Raw genomic sequence first — 14,959 nt, forward strand, 5'->3', positions numbered from 1 at the left:
GTGTCTCATAACCATATTTAAAAAAAGTAAACTCTACCCCTAACGTGGGGCTCAGACTTGATCCTGGGATCAAGAGTTGCCATGTTCTACACACTGAGCCAGCCAGGTGCCCCTATAACTATATTTTCTAGAAGCTGCTGAAACAGAGATAAAAACCATTCTGGTTGTTTAAAGGAAAAACTAAAACTGCAACAAAACAAACCAAACAAAAAACCAACAACAAAAAACAACAGAATTGTTGAGACTAGATTAATTGGCTTAGTTCTGTGCACTGCCTCAATAGAAAAAAAAAACAATTAAGAATTTTACAATAGTTCATCATTCAGAATCTGTTACTGTACAGATTTTAAGAGGTTTTGAGTCAGTTCCAGTGTAGAAATAAGGCCAGAGTGTTTCTGTACAATAATAGTTAAAAATATAGAGAAGAGATCTATCACTTAAGTTGTAAAAAGAAATCTCACACAATTCACAGTCTAAAAAAATGCCAATCTTTCTGGGTATTACTTTTGGCAGCAGATTAATTTTTTTAGGACCCAACGCAATATAATTACTCTGACTACATCGCCCAATACCCCATAACCCATCCTGCACTAAAATTGGTTGATTCTGATTCTTTCTCCTTCTGGGAAGAGAGTCTCTGCAGACACCAACAATCCATTCAGGCTTGTCTTTCACATCCACCTCCCAATACTGCCTGCCAGAATTGTAGCCCCCAGAACCCAGAACAGCCGGGCAGAGATAAAACCTCCTTGGGTTATGAGGTAAGCTATGCATCTTATTTCCATATTGCACAGTTTTTCTATCTTCCGAGATAATAAGCTTACGATGTGCTGTTTCGGGATCTAGAATTAGATCTACTTGAAATCGCTTGATAATTTTATTTAGGCCAGAATATTGTGGAGGAAGATGGTAACCATATTCCTTTAATTGGAATGAAAAAGGTTCAGGGGACTTTAAGGTTTTATATCTATGGTAGATACTTTTAACATCTGTTAGTAATTCCAGCCCTGACTTCATGTATTTGCCCTCAACCTCCTTTAGTAGATATTTTAATGTGGAAAGATGATTTGAAAATGTTGTCAGGTTTTCATTTAGTTTCGTTAAAATGTCCACTTCGTCATCTTGTAATTGCCGAAGAACGGTCTCTTGCTCATTTTTGAGAAACAACAAAAGTTGCTCAAATTCAGACTTTATTTCTTCCCTCCTATATTCTACCTTCTTCTTCAGTTCCAATGATTTTCTGGTTTGCATCACTATCACCTTTTCCACTTGTTCAATTCTCTCCTTCCATGGTTCAATGCAATTCTCTAATCTTTTCCTATGATGAGGAGCAGCCTTCTCTATGGGCCAAATGTAGTGATTCCGGTGATCAGTGGAGAAACTACACTGTGGACATAAAACTTCTAGGTCCTTCTGACAGAAAAAGGTCAAAACCTGATTATGCTTTTCACATATAAGCTTCTCTTCTTTCCTCTTCCTCTTGCTTCTTCTTACCTGTAGTAGCTTAGCAATTTCAATCAAATTGCCCAGCTGGGGATTGCTTGTGAACTTCCTTTCTGGCAAGCAATGACGGCAAAAGGGGCAGGGGAAAGTATCATTTAGATCCTTCCAGGAGATACTGATGCAAGAGAGACAGAAGTTATGCCCACAGTTGATGGTCACTGGGTCTTTCAAGTAGTCCAGACAGACGGGACAGCTAGCCCCTGTTTGGAGGTCTTCTAGGGCTGTCACAAACTCCATTGAGCTGTGAACAAAGGTGGTTGGTAAGGTTATAAGTCCTTTAGTAAAGCACTCAGGATCCAGTGAGCAGTGGATATCCTCCCACAGACTTTGAAAACTAACCAGCTTTCAGTTTCACTGGATTGGCATGTTGATGATCTCCTGTATAAATGTGTTTATCCCCCTCCCTTTAGCTTTAGAGTCTATTGCCAAGAGTACCCGACAGGCTGCAGTCTATTGCATACTAGAATGTATTAGATGGGCTGCTGTTCTTCCCACTCAATGATGTAAAGCCAGGCTTAATGACTTTCCTGTTCAAGAAAGCAGCTTTAGGTCCAAGCCTAGGAATCTTTCCTATGGGTGAGAAAAGACATTAAGTTAAAAATATGAAGCCACAATCACCAATGTATGAAAACATTCACCTAAGACTCATTAATAAATGCTAAAATTTTAACATCTGTTAGTAATTCCAGCTCTGACTGGAATTACTAGGTGGAGGTTTGGGGAAAAACAGGAATCCGTAGTTATAGATTCATTTATCTCCTACATTTGAAAAACAACAATAAAGCCTATAAAAAATATCCTTCCAAAAAATACTCCATCTCAATCCAATCATGAGAAAACAAGTACTCTAACTTAAATCGCGGAACATTCTACAAGACAATTGGTATGTGTTATTCAAAATGTAAATGCCATGAAAAACAAACACAAAAGAAGTTTCAGATTTAAGAGTAAACAAATACGACAGCCAAATACAACATGCAATTCCTGACTGAATCTGGGATCGCAAAATTAAAGATAAAACAACTAGGGGCGCCTAGGTAGCTCAGTCCGTTAAGCATCCAACTCTTGACTTTGGCTTGGGTCATATCTCAGGGTTCCTGGGTTGGAGACCCACGTTGTGCTCCATGATGACAGTGTGGGACTTGCTTGGAATTCTCTCTCCCCATCTCTCAAAATAAATAAATAAACGCAAAAAAATAAATAAAAGATAAACAACCAAAAGAACCCTTTTGGGACAAATGGGAAACTTTCAATATGGACTACATATCATATTCTATCAGTATTGTGCTTATATTAATTTATCATAGGTGAGAAGCCAAATGTCCTTATCCTTAGGCAATATATATTGACACATGGTGGGGGAGGCCATCTTGATGGCTGCAACGCACTTTCAGAAGGTTCAATAATTTTAAATGTGTAGCAAAAGGTTAAAAACTAGTGCATCCAGGCAAAAGGTTTACCTATGTATATTGCACATCTTTTCAAGTTTTCTATAGGTTTGAAATCATCAAAATGAAAAAGTTAGGGAGAAAATTTCCGGGCTGGCTTTTAAGGTACCCACCACACCCAATTTTAAACTAATAAAACTCCTCGAAGTTTGTAAGCCATTTTACCATCAATACAATATTCTCTTTCTCCCACTAACAAACACTTTCTCAACTTTTGCTCTTCCTCTCCCTCCCTCATGACCCAAAGACAGTGAGAACAGTAATTATGGGCAGGGTTTTGACATTTGAAATTAGCTTTGTCATGGTCACCTAGCAACTTCTTTTACTACACAGACTTACTCTTCCTATAAGCAAAATAGGAAAAATGCAGTAATTCTAGAGAGCCTCCATTTCTAAATTATTCCCAATGTCAAGGATTGACACAGCGTCTTGGGCCTGCACAAGCAAAAGCCATCAGAGCCACATGCTATGGGAGGGAATGTTTCATAATGTAAGGACTAACATTAAAAGGCCATTCGGTTTGAATCCTGGTTCAGCTACTTAGTGTGTAACTTTAGGAAAACCCATGCAACTTTTTTGAAGAAGCCCTTTCTTTGACCTGAAAGATGAGGATTACAACTTTTTTTTTTTTTTTTTTTTTTTTTTTATATTTTCATTTATTTTTGAGAGAGAGACAGAGCGCAAGTGGGAAAGGGGCAGAGAGAGAGAGGGAGAAACAGGATCCGAAGCAGGCTCCAGGCTCTGAGCTGTCAGCACAGAGCCTGACACAGGGTTTGAACTCTGGAACCTCGAGATCATGACCTGAGCTGAAGTTGGAAGCTTACCCAACTGAGCCACCCAGGCGCCCCTCAACCTTTTTTTAAATAAGAATGTCACATAAATGGCAGCCACCATGCCCATTGTTCTTGGCAAATAAGCTTTCTATTTCTTTCTTCTTTTTTTTTTTTTTAAAGATTTTATTTTTTTAAGTAATCTCCACACCCAGTGTGGAGGTCAAACCTACAACCTGGAGATTAAGAGTTGCATGCTCCACCAACTGAGCTAGCCAGGTGCCCCAGCTTTCTATTTTAGATTTGAATCTGGATCCAAACACTGACCACACATTACACTTGCTTATTAGTACTCTTAAATATTGCTCAATCTAGAATACTGTCTTCTGTCTCTACCTTTAGTCCTGTGGACTATCCGAAGTTCTACATTTTGCCTACTGCTTCTTTTTTTTTTATTATTTTTTTAAAAGTTTATTTACTTATGAGAGAGAGAGAGAGAGAGAGAGAGAGAGAGAGAGAGAGAGAGAGAGAATGAGTAGGGGAGGGGCAGAGGGAGAGGGAGACACAAAATTTGAAGCAGGCTCCAAGCTGAGTTGTTAGCACAGAGCCCAATGCGGGGCTCTAACTAACTGCGAGATCATAACCTGGGCCGAAGTTGGACGCTTAACCAACTGAGCCACCTAGGTGCCCCTACTGCTTCTTGATATAATTTAACTTATCTCTCATACCTTCACTTTTTAAACCAATTCAAGTTGTTCCTCTCAGTTAAACCTGTCAGTAACTCTCCAGAAGTCAGGACAAAGTACTCCACCCTTAGCTTACCATTCAGAACCCTTGATACGTTATCTTGATCTTCACCTGGCTGTGGTCCCCTAAAGCAGTTGGCCTTTATTTTTTGAAAACACAGATGTTATGTCCTCCTTCCTGCACAACCTACTCACTGCTTAGATCACCTTTTCCTCCTTTCTTTCCTCGGGACTAAGTTCTGCTCCTCTGGGAGACTCGGGCCAAGATAAATGTTCTCTAGGATAATTTATTATGTGTCAGGCACTAAGCTAAGGATCTTTCATGTAGTCACTGGTGCAGTTAAGCTCTCCAAGCAACTCTATAAATCAGGAGCTATTATCCTGAATTAGAGCTGTAAAAGATGAGTCTATAGTAATTGAGTACACTCATACAACATTGCATTAATTGGCATGAGACTCAATGACTAAGCTGTACTGTCCCTTTTTTTTTTTTTTAATTTTTTTTTTCAATGTTTATTTATTTTTGGGACAGAGAGAGACAGAGCATGAATGGGCGAGGGGCAGAGAGAGAGGGAGACACAGAATCGGAAACAGGCTCCAGGCTCTGAGCCATCAGCCCAGAGCCCGACGCGGGGCTCGAACTCACCGCGAGATCGTGACCTGGCTGAAGTCGGACGCTTAACCGACTGCGCCACCCAGGCGCCCCTGTACTGTCCCTTCTTCATACTCCCGTGGCAACCTACGCATCCCTCTACACCTTGTATTTTTCGTATTTGATATAGTCGCATTTTTTCCAAATTTGATAACGTATTCCAAATTCTTGAAAAAAAATTTTTTTAACATTTATTTATTTTTGAGAGAAAGAGTGTGAGCAGGGGGAGGGACAGAGGGGGAGACACAGAATCTGAAGCAGGCTCCAGGCTCTGAGCTGTCAGCACAGAGCCCGATGTGGGCTCAAACCCACGAACCGTGAGATCATGACCTGAGCCGCAGTCAGACGCTTAACCGACTGAGCCACTTGGGCGCCCCTATTCCAAAATTTTTTAAGGGGAAAAGAGGAGTTTATTGATTCCAGCACTGTAACAGAAAAACATAGAACACAAATTGAGAGGTAGCAACACCTGACAGAACTGGGTTTTCATCCAACACTGCCACTTAACTAGTTAACCTGTCCTTGGTCAAGTTAATTTTTCTGAGCTTCAGTTTTCTTTTCATAAAGTGAGGATAATACTATCTCATATCACAATTATTAACCAATAAAACAAAATTAAGGCACATATCACAGTGCCTGCCATTTAACACATGTAGGTTTAAGTCTTCAGTGACGGAAATAACTGCAGGTGTGGTGAGAATAGCAAAAGAACTAGAGTCAGAAGTGGATCCTGAAGATGGGACGGAAATGCTGGAATCTCATAATCAAACTTGAACAGATGAAGAGTTCATTGCTGCTTATGGATGAGGACAAGAGTGGTTTCTTGAGATGGAATGTCCTCCTGGTAAAGATGTTGTGATGTTTAGGGGCACCTGGGTTGCTCAGTTGGTTAAGCGGCTCAGGTATGACCTCAAAGTTCGTGAGTGGAACCTTGTGTTGGGCTCTGTGTGGACAGCTCAGAGCCTGGAGTCTGCTTCGGATTCTGTGTCTCCCTCTCTCTGCCCCTTCCCTGCTCGTGCTGTCTCTCTCTCTCAAAAATAAATAAACATTACAAAAAAAAATTTTTTTTAAAAAGGGTGTTGTGACGTTTGTTGACATGATAACAAGGGTTGAGAATATTACATAACAAGGATTGAGACTATCACATATTGAGAATATTACACGATAAAGGAACAGCAAGATTTGAGAGAATAGACTCCCATTTTTGAAAGAGGTTCTACTGTGGCTAAAATGCTATCAAACAGCATCGTCTGCAATAGAGAAATTATTCACGAAAGGAAGAGTCAATTGAAGTGGCGATCTTCATCATCTCATTTTAAGAAACTGCCACAGCCACCCCAACCTTCGGCAACCACCACCCTGATCGGTCAGCAGCCATCAACAGAAGCAAGATCCTCCATCAGCAAAAAAGATAACAACTCAGTGAAAACTCCGATGATGCTTAGCATTTTTAGCATTAAATTATTTTTTAATTAAAGGATGTACACTGATTTTTTCTTTTTAGACAAAGGCTATTGCACACTTAATAGACCACAGTAGAGTGCAAACATAACTTTTTGTATGCACTGAGAAACAAAATTCATTTGACTTACTTTACTGCAGTGGTCTGGAACCAATCCCACAGTATCGCTGAGCTATGTATGTGTGTGTGTGTGTGTTTTGTGTATGCACTTACATATAAAAAGTACTGATATTTAACCTAAAAGTTGCTATGTCTTGTATGGTTGCTAAGTCCCCTGTGACTGGTAAAGGCATTAACTTCTACCAGGCTCACAGTAATAACGTGATGTAGGACATTTTCTTACATTAATTTTGAAGGTGCAGGAAAGGAGTTTCAGAATTTTCAAATACATCTTTAATTTTGTTAAAATACAGTGAATTTGTAATAAATTCCAACAACACAGAACTACATAAAATAAAACATACAGTCTCTTCCAAGCCACTCTGCCTACCTGCTGACTCTAGGTGTTATTATAGCTACTAAGGCTTTAGTGACTTCCAATGGTCACTTAATACTTTCAAAATGGTACTTCTGAGTAAGCTAAGAAAGATGAGAGCATAGCTTTGGGGGTAAGACTGCACAGAATGATCACAGATTAGAAAACTGATGGCCTAAAGAAAGTTTTAAGAATCTTGCCCAATGTAACAGTAAATTGCAAAGCATAATGGACAAACTAAAATCAAGAAAAAAAATAGAATACTTTTAAGAAAGTATGTACAAGAAAAGGACTCAGGGGACGCCTGGGTGGCTCAGTTGGTTAAGCATCCGACTTCGGCTCAGGTCATGATCTCATGGTTTGTGGGTTCGAGCCCCGCGTCAGGCTCTGTGCTGACACCTCAAAGCCTGAAACCTGCTTCCGATTCGTGTCTCCTCTCTCTGACCTCCCACCCCCCCGCTCACGCTGTTTCTCTCTCTCAAAAATAAATAAACATTAAAAAAAAAAAAACTCAGTACAGTGCAAGGAACATAATAGGTATTCACTCCCAAGTATCATTGTGCCCCACTTTTCCAAGTGCACACACAGATCAGTCTTCCCTACTTTTCAGAATAAAGCCGCTAACAGACTGTGAAGTTAACAGAAGCAGCTTTGTAGGCACTGCTACCACTCTAGTTCAACTACCCATTTCTCTCCCCCCACTATAGTATGAACCCCTTTTCTACTCCAAAACATAACGGCGCCTCCTATCAATTCCTTTAATTCTGTAGCTAAATTGATCTTTTCAAACACAAATATAATCCTTTTATTTACCACTTAACATTCCATTAGTCCTTTATTACTTTAAGAAAGTAGCTCTGGGGCGCCTGGGTGGCTCAGTCGGTTAGGCGCCCGGCGCCCCACCGACTTCTGCTCAAGTCATGACCTCACGGTCCGTAGGCTCCAGCCCTGCTTCGGGCTCTGTGCTGACAGCTCAGAGCCTGGAGCCTGCTTCGGATTCTGTGTCTCGCTCTCTCTCTGACCCTCCCCTGCTCACGCTGTCTCTCTCTGTCTCGAAAATAAATAAAACATTTAAAAAAAAAAGAAGAAGAAGAAAGTAGCTCTCAAACCTTAGAACGCATCATGAATACCGATACATCTTGGTAAAAAGACTACTGGGCCAAATTCCCAGTTGGTGATTCAGTGGGTGTGTTGTATTTCTAAGTTCCCAGATGATATTGCTGGTCTAGGGACCATAGTTTGTGAACCACTGCTTTAAGGGAAATTTAAAGCTTCAAAGACCCATCAAGATCGGGTCCTAGCCTCTTCACCTAGCTCCCCATCGAATCATACCTCATAGTTGTGATTTGATTTTACAGTTATTTTTGTAATTCCTTAAGCGAGGGTCCAACTCCTCTGCCAGACTGTAAGCTTCTTGGTGGGAATGTATCTCCAGCTTATTCAAGTCCTTGGGCATATAATGGGTGCTCAAAAAGTAATGAATAAATGGAACCTGTGGTAGATGCCTAGCTCTCAGTTTCAACTGCTGTCATACTGAATGATTCTTTTTTTTAATATTTATTTATTGGGAAAGCACAAATGGGGGAGGGTCAGACAGAGGGAGAAAGAGGATCTGAGGCAGGCTCTGTGCTGACAGGCTTCCAGCAGTGAGCCAAATGTGGGGCTCAAATTCCCCAACCCCGAGATCATGACCGGAGCCAGTCAGATGCTCAACCTGGTTGAGCCACCTGGTGCCCTCACACTGAACGATTCTTGACATGCCTGAACCTAAGCTGGCTCATCTGCAAAGTTGTAATGATAATTCTTAACTGTAAGATCTTTGTGAAGGTTAATGGATGTTTCAATTGACCAGAAGGTGTGGGCAATGGAAAGTAGTGGGTTCTCAAACGATGGCTACCGCTCCATTCACTTCACTTGCCACCTCTCCTCCGTCCTCTCCTCCACCAAACACAGACAGCAGTTCTTTGGAGATAACCCAGCAACTCCTCAATTCTCATTCACATCAAAATCTCTTAAAACTTAATGAAAGCAGGCCCACCACTCCTATTCTGATGCCACAGGTCTGAGACCAGGCAGCTGCAGTTTTAACGAGATCGTCGCCACGGTCTGAAGAGACCCAGTCTTGTACACGCTGAGGCCCCAAGGTCTGGCGCCCAGTAGATGCTGAGGGAGCCCCCGCTCAGCTGAGCCTCACGACAGCCCACCCAGCTTACCTGGAACCGCTCAGCCCTTCCCTGGCCGGAGATCGCTGTGGCCCCAGAGCCTGGTGCAGCGTAGGCCCGAAACCCCAAAGAGCTTGCAAAGTCTGGCTCCTCGCCAGAGGCGCACCCTCAGCCCCTGCAGTGATTGTTGGTGCCTCCGGAAGTGGGTTGGTGAGGACCTGCGCATGCTCAATGACCCAGGGTGGCTTGGGAGAGGGGGGAAGAGATCTTGAGCACAGATAAGTGCGTCTCCTTCAGTAATCAAGCCATTATTGTCATCAAGTGCTCTTTTGATTCCCAGTGGCAACCTTTTACATATTCTTGCTATTTGTATTTTTATGAGCAATTTGAGGATCAAAGTAAGGCTGCAGGTTGGTTTTAAAAGCTTCACCACCACCCCTATGTCCTCTCTGACACTAAGGGAATGGAGAGCTCTGCTGTGGACCTGGTTCACGTAGTCTAGGATCCTAGGTGAGGAGGTAGTAAGCCTTGAAAGGGAAGAGAAACAGTCACCTTAATGGATCAATTTGCATCTCAGTGGGGGAGTGGGTGGGTCAGTCCCACCCTGTAGAATTATTCCCCACCTCAACTCAGGCTTACCCGAGGTCTCTCCTGAGGCAGTGATATGTAAGGTAAAATTTGAGGAATGAATTTGAGTTCATTGTGGATAAGTCTTCAAAATAAGTCCTCACCGTAGAAGTCTTCACGGGTGAAGGAAGAGTCAAGTGAGGAGGCACCTAACTCTAAAGAACTTGGTAAATGAAGGATCATGTGCCCTTGGCTGGCACCTCAAGGGGAAGCAGGGAGGTGTATGCAGTAGAAAAGATGGGAAGTGGCCTTTGTGAAGCTGGTAAGATGGGCCAGAGTTGCTGCTGCAATACTTTTCAGGCAAAATTGAGGATTTTGATCTTTATCAAGTGCAAAGAAACGCCAGTGAAGCTTTTTTTTTTTTTTTTTTTTTTTTTAATGTAATCCCTACATACAATGTGGGGCCTGAACTCAGGACCCAGAGATCAGGGGGCACATGGTCTACCCACTGAGCCATCCAGCTGCCCCTGCCGGTAAAGCATTTTAAACCCTTAACATGATATAATAAAATATGAATTTTGGAAGGATGATTGGCTGCAATTCAGTGGCCTTAAGAGATCCAAGAAGTGCTGAGTGGTGGGAATAAAATACAGGTGTGATTTAGAGAATCCTCACCACATACTGTTACGTGGTTCCTAAACCTTTGCTGGTGGCAGCTGCTTCCCCTCTTTTTCTTTGTTCTTTTACTGTGGAGTGAGTGTATGGTTTTAATTTAAATGCTGTGAGATACAAAATTTGAGTCCTTTCCTATCACAGTTCATGACATAAAAATCATTTATGACAGGAAACCCCATCTGTACACACTGAATCCTGAAAGGCTGGCCATGCTTCGTAGGGAACAGCATAATCCAACCAGATGGGGCCAGCCAACCTGCTATATGCTAACTAAGGGGTTGATTGTTAGGCATTGGATTCTTTTGAACTCATTGTTTTTAAGAATTATTATCATTTCACATCGTACAAGACTAGTTCAGAGGCAATCTGGCCTTCACCCTTAGTCCCCCTGTGTAAGAACTGAAGCTCTTCCTAGCTTATCAGGGATCTAGTTTCTCAGCCAAGGAATATTTTTCATGCCTGTTACTCTCTGAGATGCTGTGTAGTCCTCTGGCTCCTCCATCTTGTTTTAGCAAGATGCTAAATTGCTCCTCCTCTCCCTATCCTTCATGCACATAGGTATAGGCCTCGAGGGCACATGACAAGCTTTTAATATGTAGGAGGAAACACATATATGCACGATTATGTGTGTAGGTGCACACACATGTACTTATGTGCTTCTGCACGCATAGAGGGAAAAGAGTGACAGTTAAGGTCTGGTTTTGGGACCGGGCTCCCAGGAATGCAAATCCAAGTGCTACTTTGGGTAACCTTTGGCAGGTTATCTTTACACTTGATCTTAGCCAAAAGGCCAGGAAGCAATTGGCAGGTTATCCTTTTCTACCCGTTTCTCATCCAGTAAACAAAAAATGGGGATGGAGAAGTAACAGTATGTGGAGAGCAAGATGGAGTCACTCATGGCAAGTAGGGGCCTCTGTGTCAGGCAATGACGCAAGCAGTTAAGGGTACTGCAGCTACCAGATATTGCTAAGACTAGCACCAGCTGACGACACCCCAGAACTGATAAGCAGACGCAGAGGAGGTCTGCAAGGGCTCAAGACTGATTAAATCCCCTTAAAGAGGGAGGATTTTTGCAACAAACTGTCAGGCTCTTCAGACAGTGACCCCTCTATGTCTGACCACTCGAAAAAAGGCAGCTGTCGCCAAAGGCTGTGCCCCACTGATTTCTGAACAGAACTGAGCTTCTTCACTGCTTGAACATAATAAGCAGTAAGTGCTGAGAGCTGACCCAGACCAGACCCCCATACTGCGTGCCTACAGACTGACTTCCCGTCTGGTTCATTAACTTTCTTCCCTCGGTGTTATCTCGTTTGTTGTGCAGTTTGCCTTATGTTCTTCTTTGTGTGCCCTGTAAGAAGCCAAGCTAATCACGTAGTGAAATGTCACTGAGTTTGAAATCCTGAACCTGCTTTATAATTATGTTAACTTTGCTTTATGACTGAATAATGCTGACACTGTGGAAAGAAATAACGTGTGTGTGCCTTCGTAGTGTGCTCATGACATAGTACAACTTAACCTCTTAGAGTGTTGAGTTTTTAGGAGTGAAAGCTCTAGTGCCTGGCATGGAAAACGTGGTGTTAAAGCACATACGCACTATCTATAAATTCACTTGATAATGCCTATTTCTGTTTCCCTGAGAGCAGAAGTGAGATTTAGAAGTAACAGGTATAAGTGTTCCATTTTGTTTTGTATCATTTGTAAAGCTTGTTAAAAAAAATAAAATCTGTTAGTTTTTCTTCATTTGAAAATAATTTTTTAAAGAGAAAAGCCAAGCCCCTTTATACAACTATGTTTAGAATAGTTTCAAATATTCTGCTTAAACATAAAAGGAAGAATTTTATTTTTACTTTATGCTGTTTTTCTCTTTAAAAAATGGTTAAAGCAAGCAGAATAATTTCCAAGTTTCCTTGAAAGTAGAGAAGGAAAGTTGAGAGGGAATGAATCCAAACTTGGTTGAATTAAGTATGAGGCACACATACTTAATTCAACAAAGATACAGAAGTCTCTGGCCAAGGTGCAGAAGTGGTGATCACTCCAGCGGTCTGCCTCCAAGAGGAGGCATAAATCTACACACCAGAAAATTTGATCCATTTTTCAGCTACAGGTCAGGAAATGATTCTTTATGCCATATTTTATTATAAAAGATGTGTCTGTAATAGTTTAAAATTCCTCTTATATCCTAGTACCTTTTGGAAAGCACTTGGATTTATATTCCAACTGTGTCAGTTTACTAGCTGTGTGATTTTAGTTTATTCTTATTTTCAGAGTTTCAGTTTCCTCATCTAAAAATGAGCAAACTAATGCTTAATCCAACAGGATTATGGGGAAACTACTTTGCAAAAGGCTGAGCCCCTTCTTTCCTCCCTCCCTCCTCTCCCTTCCTTTATAACAAGTGCACTTTTTCAAATTTTTTTTTTCAACGTTTATTTATTTTTGGGACAGAGAGAGACAGAGCATGAACGGGGGAGGGGCAGAGAGAGAGGGAGACACAGAATCAGAAACAGGCTCCAGGCTCTGAGCCATCAGCCCAGAGCCTGACGTGGGTCTCGAACTCACGGACTGCGAGATCGTGACCTGGCTGAAGTCGGACGCTTAACCGACTGCGCCACCCAGGCGCCCCACAAGTGCACTTTTTAAATTAAACAAACACAGAACCTAAAGAATAATTTTTAAAAATGTTTATTTATTTTTGAGAGAGAGAGAGACTCGGGGGAGAGGGCAAAGAGAGAATCCCAAGCAGGATTTGCACCATCAGCACAGAGCCCAATGTGGGGCTCAAACCCGCAAACTGTGAGATCATGACTGGAGCCAAAACCGAGTTGGAATCTTAACCGACTGAGCCACCCAGGTGCCCCAATAATGATTTTTAAAGAAGCTCAGACACCCAAAAAACAGAAAGAACTCCAAAAATTACAGTATGGACAATAACCATCACCCACAATCTCATTATAGGAAAGAGTATCTTAACAGAAAACATGTTGGTGTTTTGTCAAATTGCAAGTTTGGAACTTTTTTATTTTTCAAAGCTAATATTATTAAAAGATCTTACAAGAAAGGGGGAGGGTGCCTGGGTGGCTCAGTGGGTTAAGCAGCCATTGAGCATCTGACTCTTGATTTCAGCTCAGGTCATGATTCCAGGATTGTGAGACTGAGCCCTGTGTCAGGCTCCATGAAAACACGGCAGAGCCTGCTTAAGATTTTTTCTGTCTCCATCTGTCCCTCTTCTCTGCTTGTGCTGTCTCTTACCAAAAGTTAAAGAATTAGAAGCATTTTGGTTTTGGCTTACTTACTGTATTTGAAATTTTCATGATACTTACAGCTCAGTGTATACAAGTCATATTTAGTTAAGCATAACTATTTGAGTTATGAAACACAAAAATTTTGTTAACACCTCACCGGAAGAGAAAACAGTGTGGAAACTGACATATGAACACATTCTCCCAGGAGACGTTACATTAAAAATAGAAAAAGTGAGGGGCACCTAGCTGGCTCAGTTGGTGGAGCATGGATTTCGTGATCTTGGGGTTGTGGGTTCAAGCCCCACCCTCAATTAAGTATAGTGATTACTTAAGAAATACAAATCTTTAAAAAAGAATAGAAAAATTGAGAAATGTATACATACCAAAATATTTTTTACTTTTATCCATTACCAAGTTAAAAAACTTTAGAGAATTTTCTATAGTTACTTACTCCATAGCAAGTGACACAAAACAGTTGATACTAGATATTTTGAAAACTTCCAAAAATTGAGCTTGTAATATTTCTTAATATGTAGTTGGGAGATGGAATAGGTAGTTTTTTTTTTTTTTTTAACATTTATTCATTTTTTGAGAGACAGAGACAGAGCATGAGTAGGGGAGGGGCAGAGAGAGAGGGAGACCCAGAATCCGAAGCAGGCTCCAGGCTCTGAGCTGTCAGCACAGAGCCCAACGTGGGGCTTGAACTCATGGACCATGAGATCATGACCTGAGCCAAAGTCAGATACTTAACCAGCTGAACCACCCAGGCGCCCCCACATAGATAGTTCTTATGAATTAGTAGTGTACAATTAAATAGCAAACTTCCAGATGAGGTTGAGAATTCTTCCGCAGAGCAGTTGACAGGGACTGGAGCCTGAAATCAGCAACCTCACTACCACTTACCAAGACTCCTTGGAATCCAATTATGATTTTATAGAAGAATGAGAGCTTAAATGTGAAAAGAAGCCAGGGCTAGAATCCAGTGTTCTTTCCATGAACATTCTGGCACAGTGGTAGCCAAGAACAGAAAATGGGATACAGATCTAGAGTTTAGGGAGTGAAGTCATTTTGGGAAGTGAGAATGAGGAGAAGAAACAAAGCCTGGAACTCAGGCTCCAATGTGCTAAAACAAGGTTCTTGTTACCAGATTAAATTTACTAATTTTTTCCCTTTGCCTTAGGCTCTAACAAGGCTCAGTCAGTTTTGTCTTTATCTAAATGTTTGATATTTTGCTCATTATGCATTTTTGGTGGTGCTTTT

General features: G+C 41.5%; 1 protein-coding gene across 1 annotated transcript; it reads right to left on the reverse strand.

The window, feature by feature from the left end:
- Nucleotides 1–10: 10 nt before the first annotated feature.
- Nucleotides 11–9,415, reverse strand: LOC101098376 (tripartite motif-containing protein 60-like). The gene is made up of 2 exons (XM_023252225.2): nucleotides 9,270–9,415; nucleotides 11–2,073 (listed from the first exon to the last, which is right to left on the reverse strand). Exon 2 carries the CDS (start codon nucleotides 1,738–1,740, stop codon nucleotides 319–321), a length of 1,422 nt encoding a protein of 473 aa, XP_023107993.1. The 5' UTR covers nucleotides 1,741–2,073; nucleotides 9,270–9,415; the 3' UTR covers nucleotides 11–318.
- Between the last annotated feature and the right edge of the window lie 5,544 nt (nucleotides 9,416–14,959).

The sequence above is a fragment of the Felis catus genome, chromosome B1, assembly GCF_018350175.1.
Source record: "Felis catus isolate Fca126 chromosome B1, F.catus_Fca126_mat1.0, whole genome shotgun sequence".
In the NCBI taxonomy this organism is placed as follows: Eukaryota; Metazoa; Chordata; class Mammalia; order Carnivora; family Felidae; genus Felis; species Felis catus.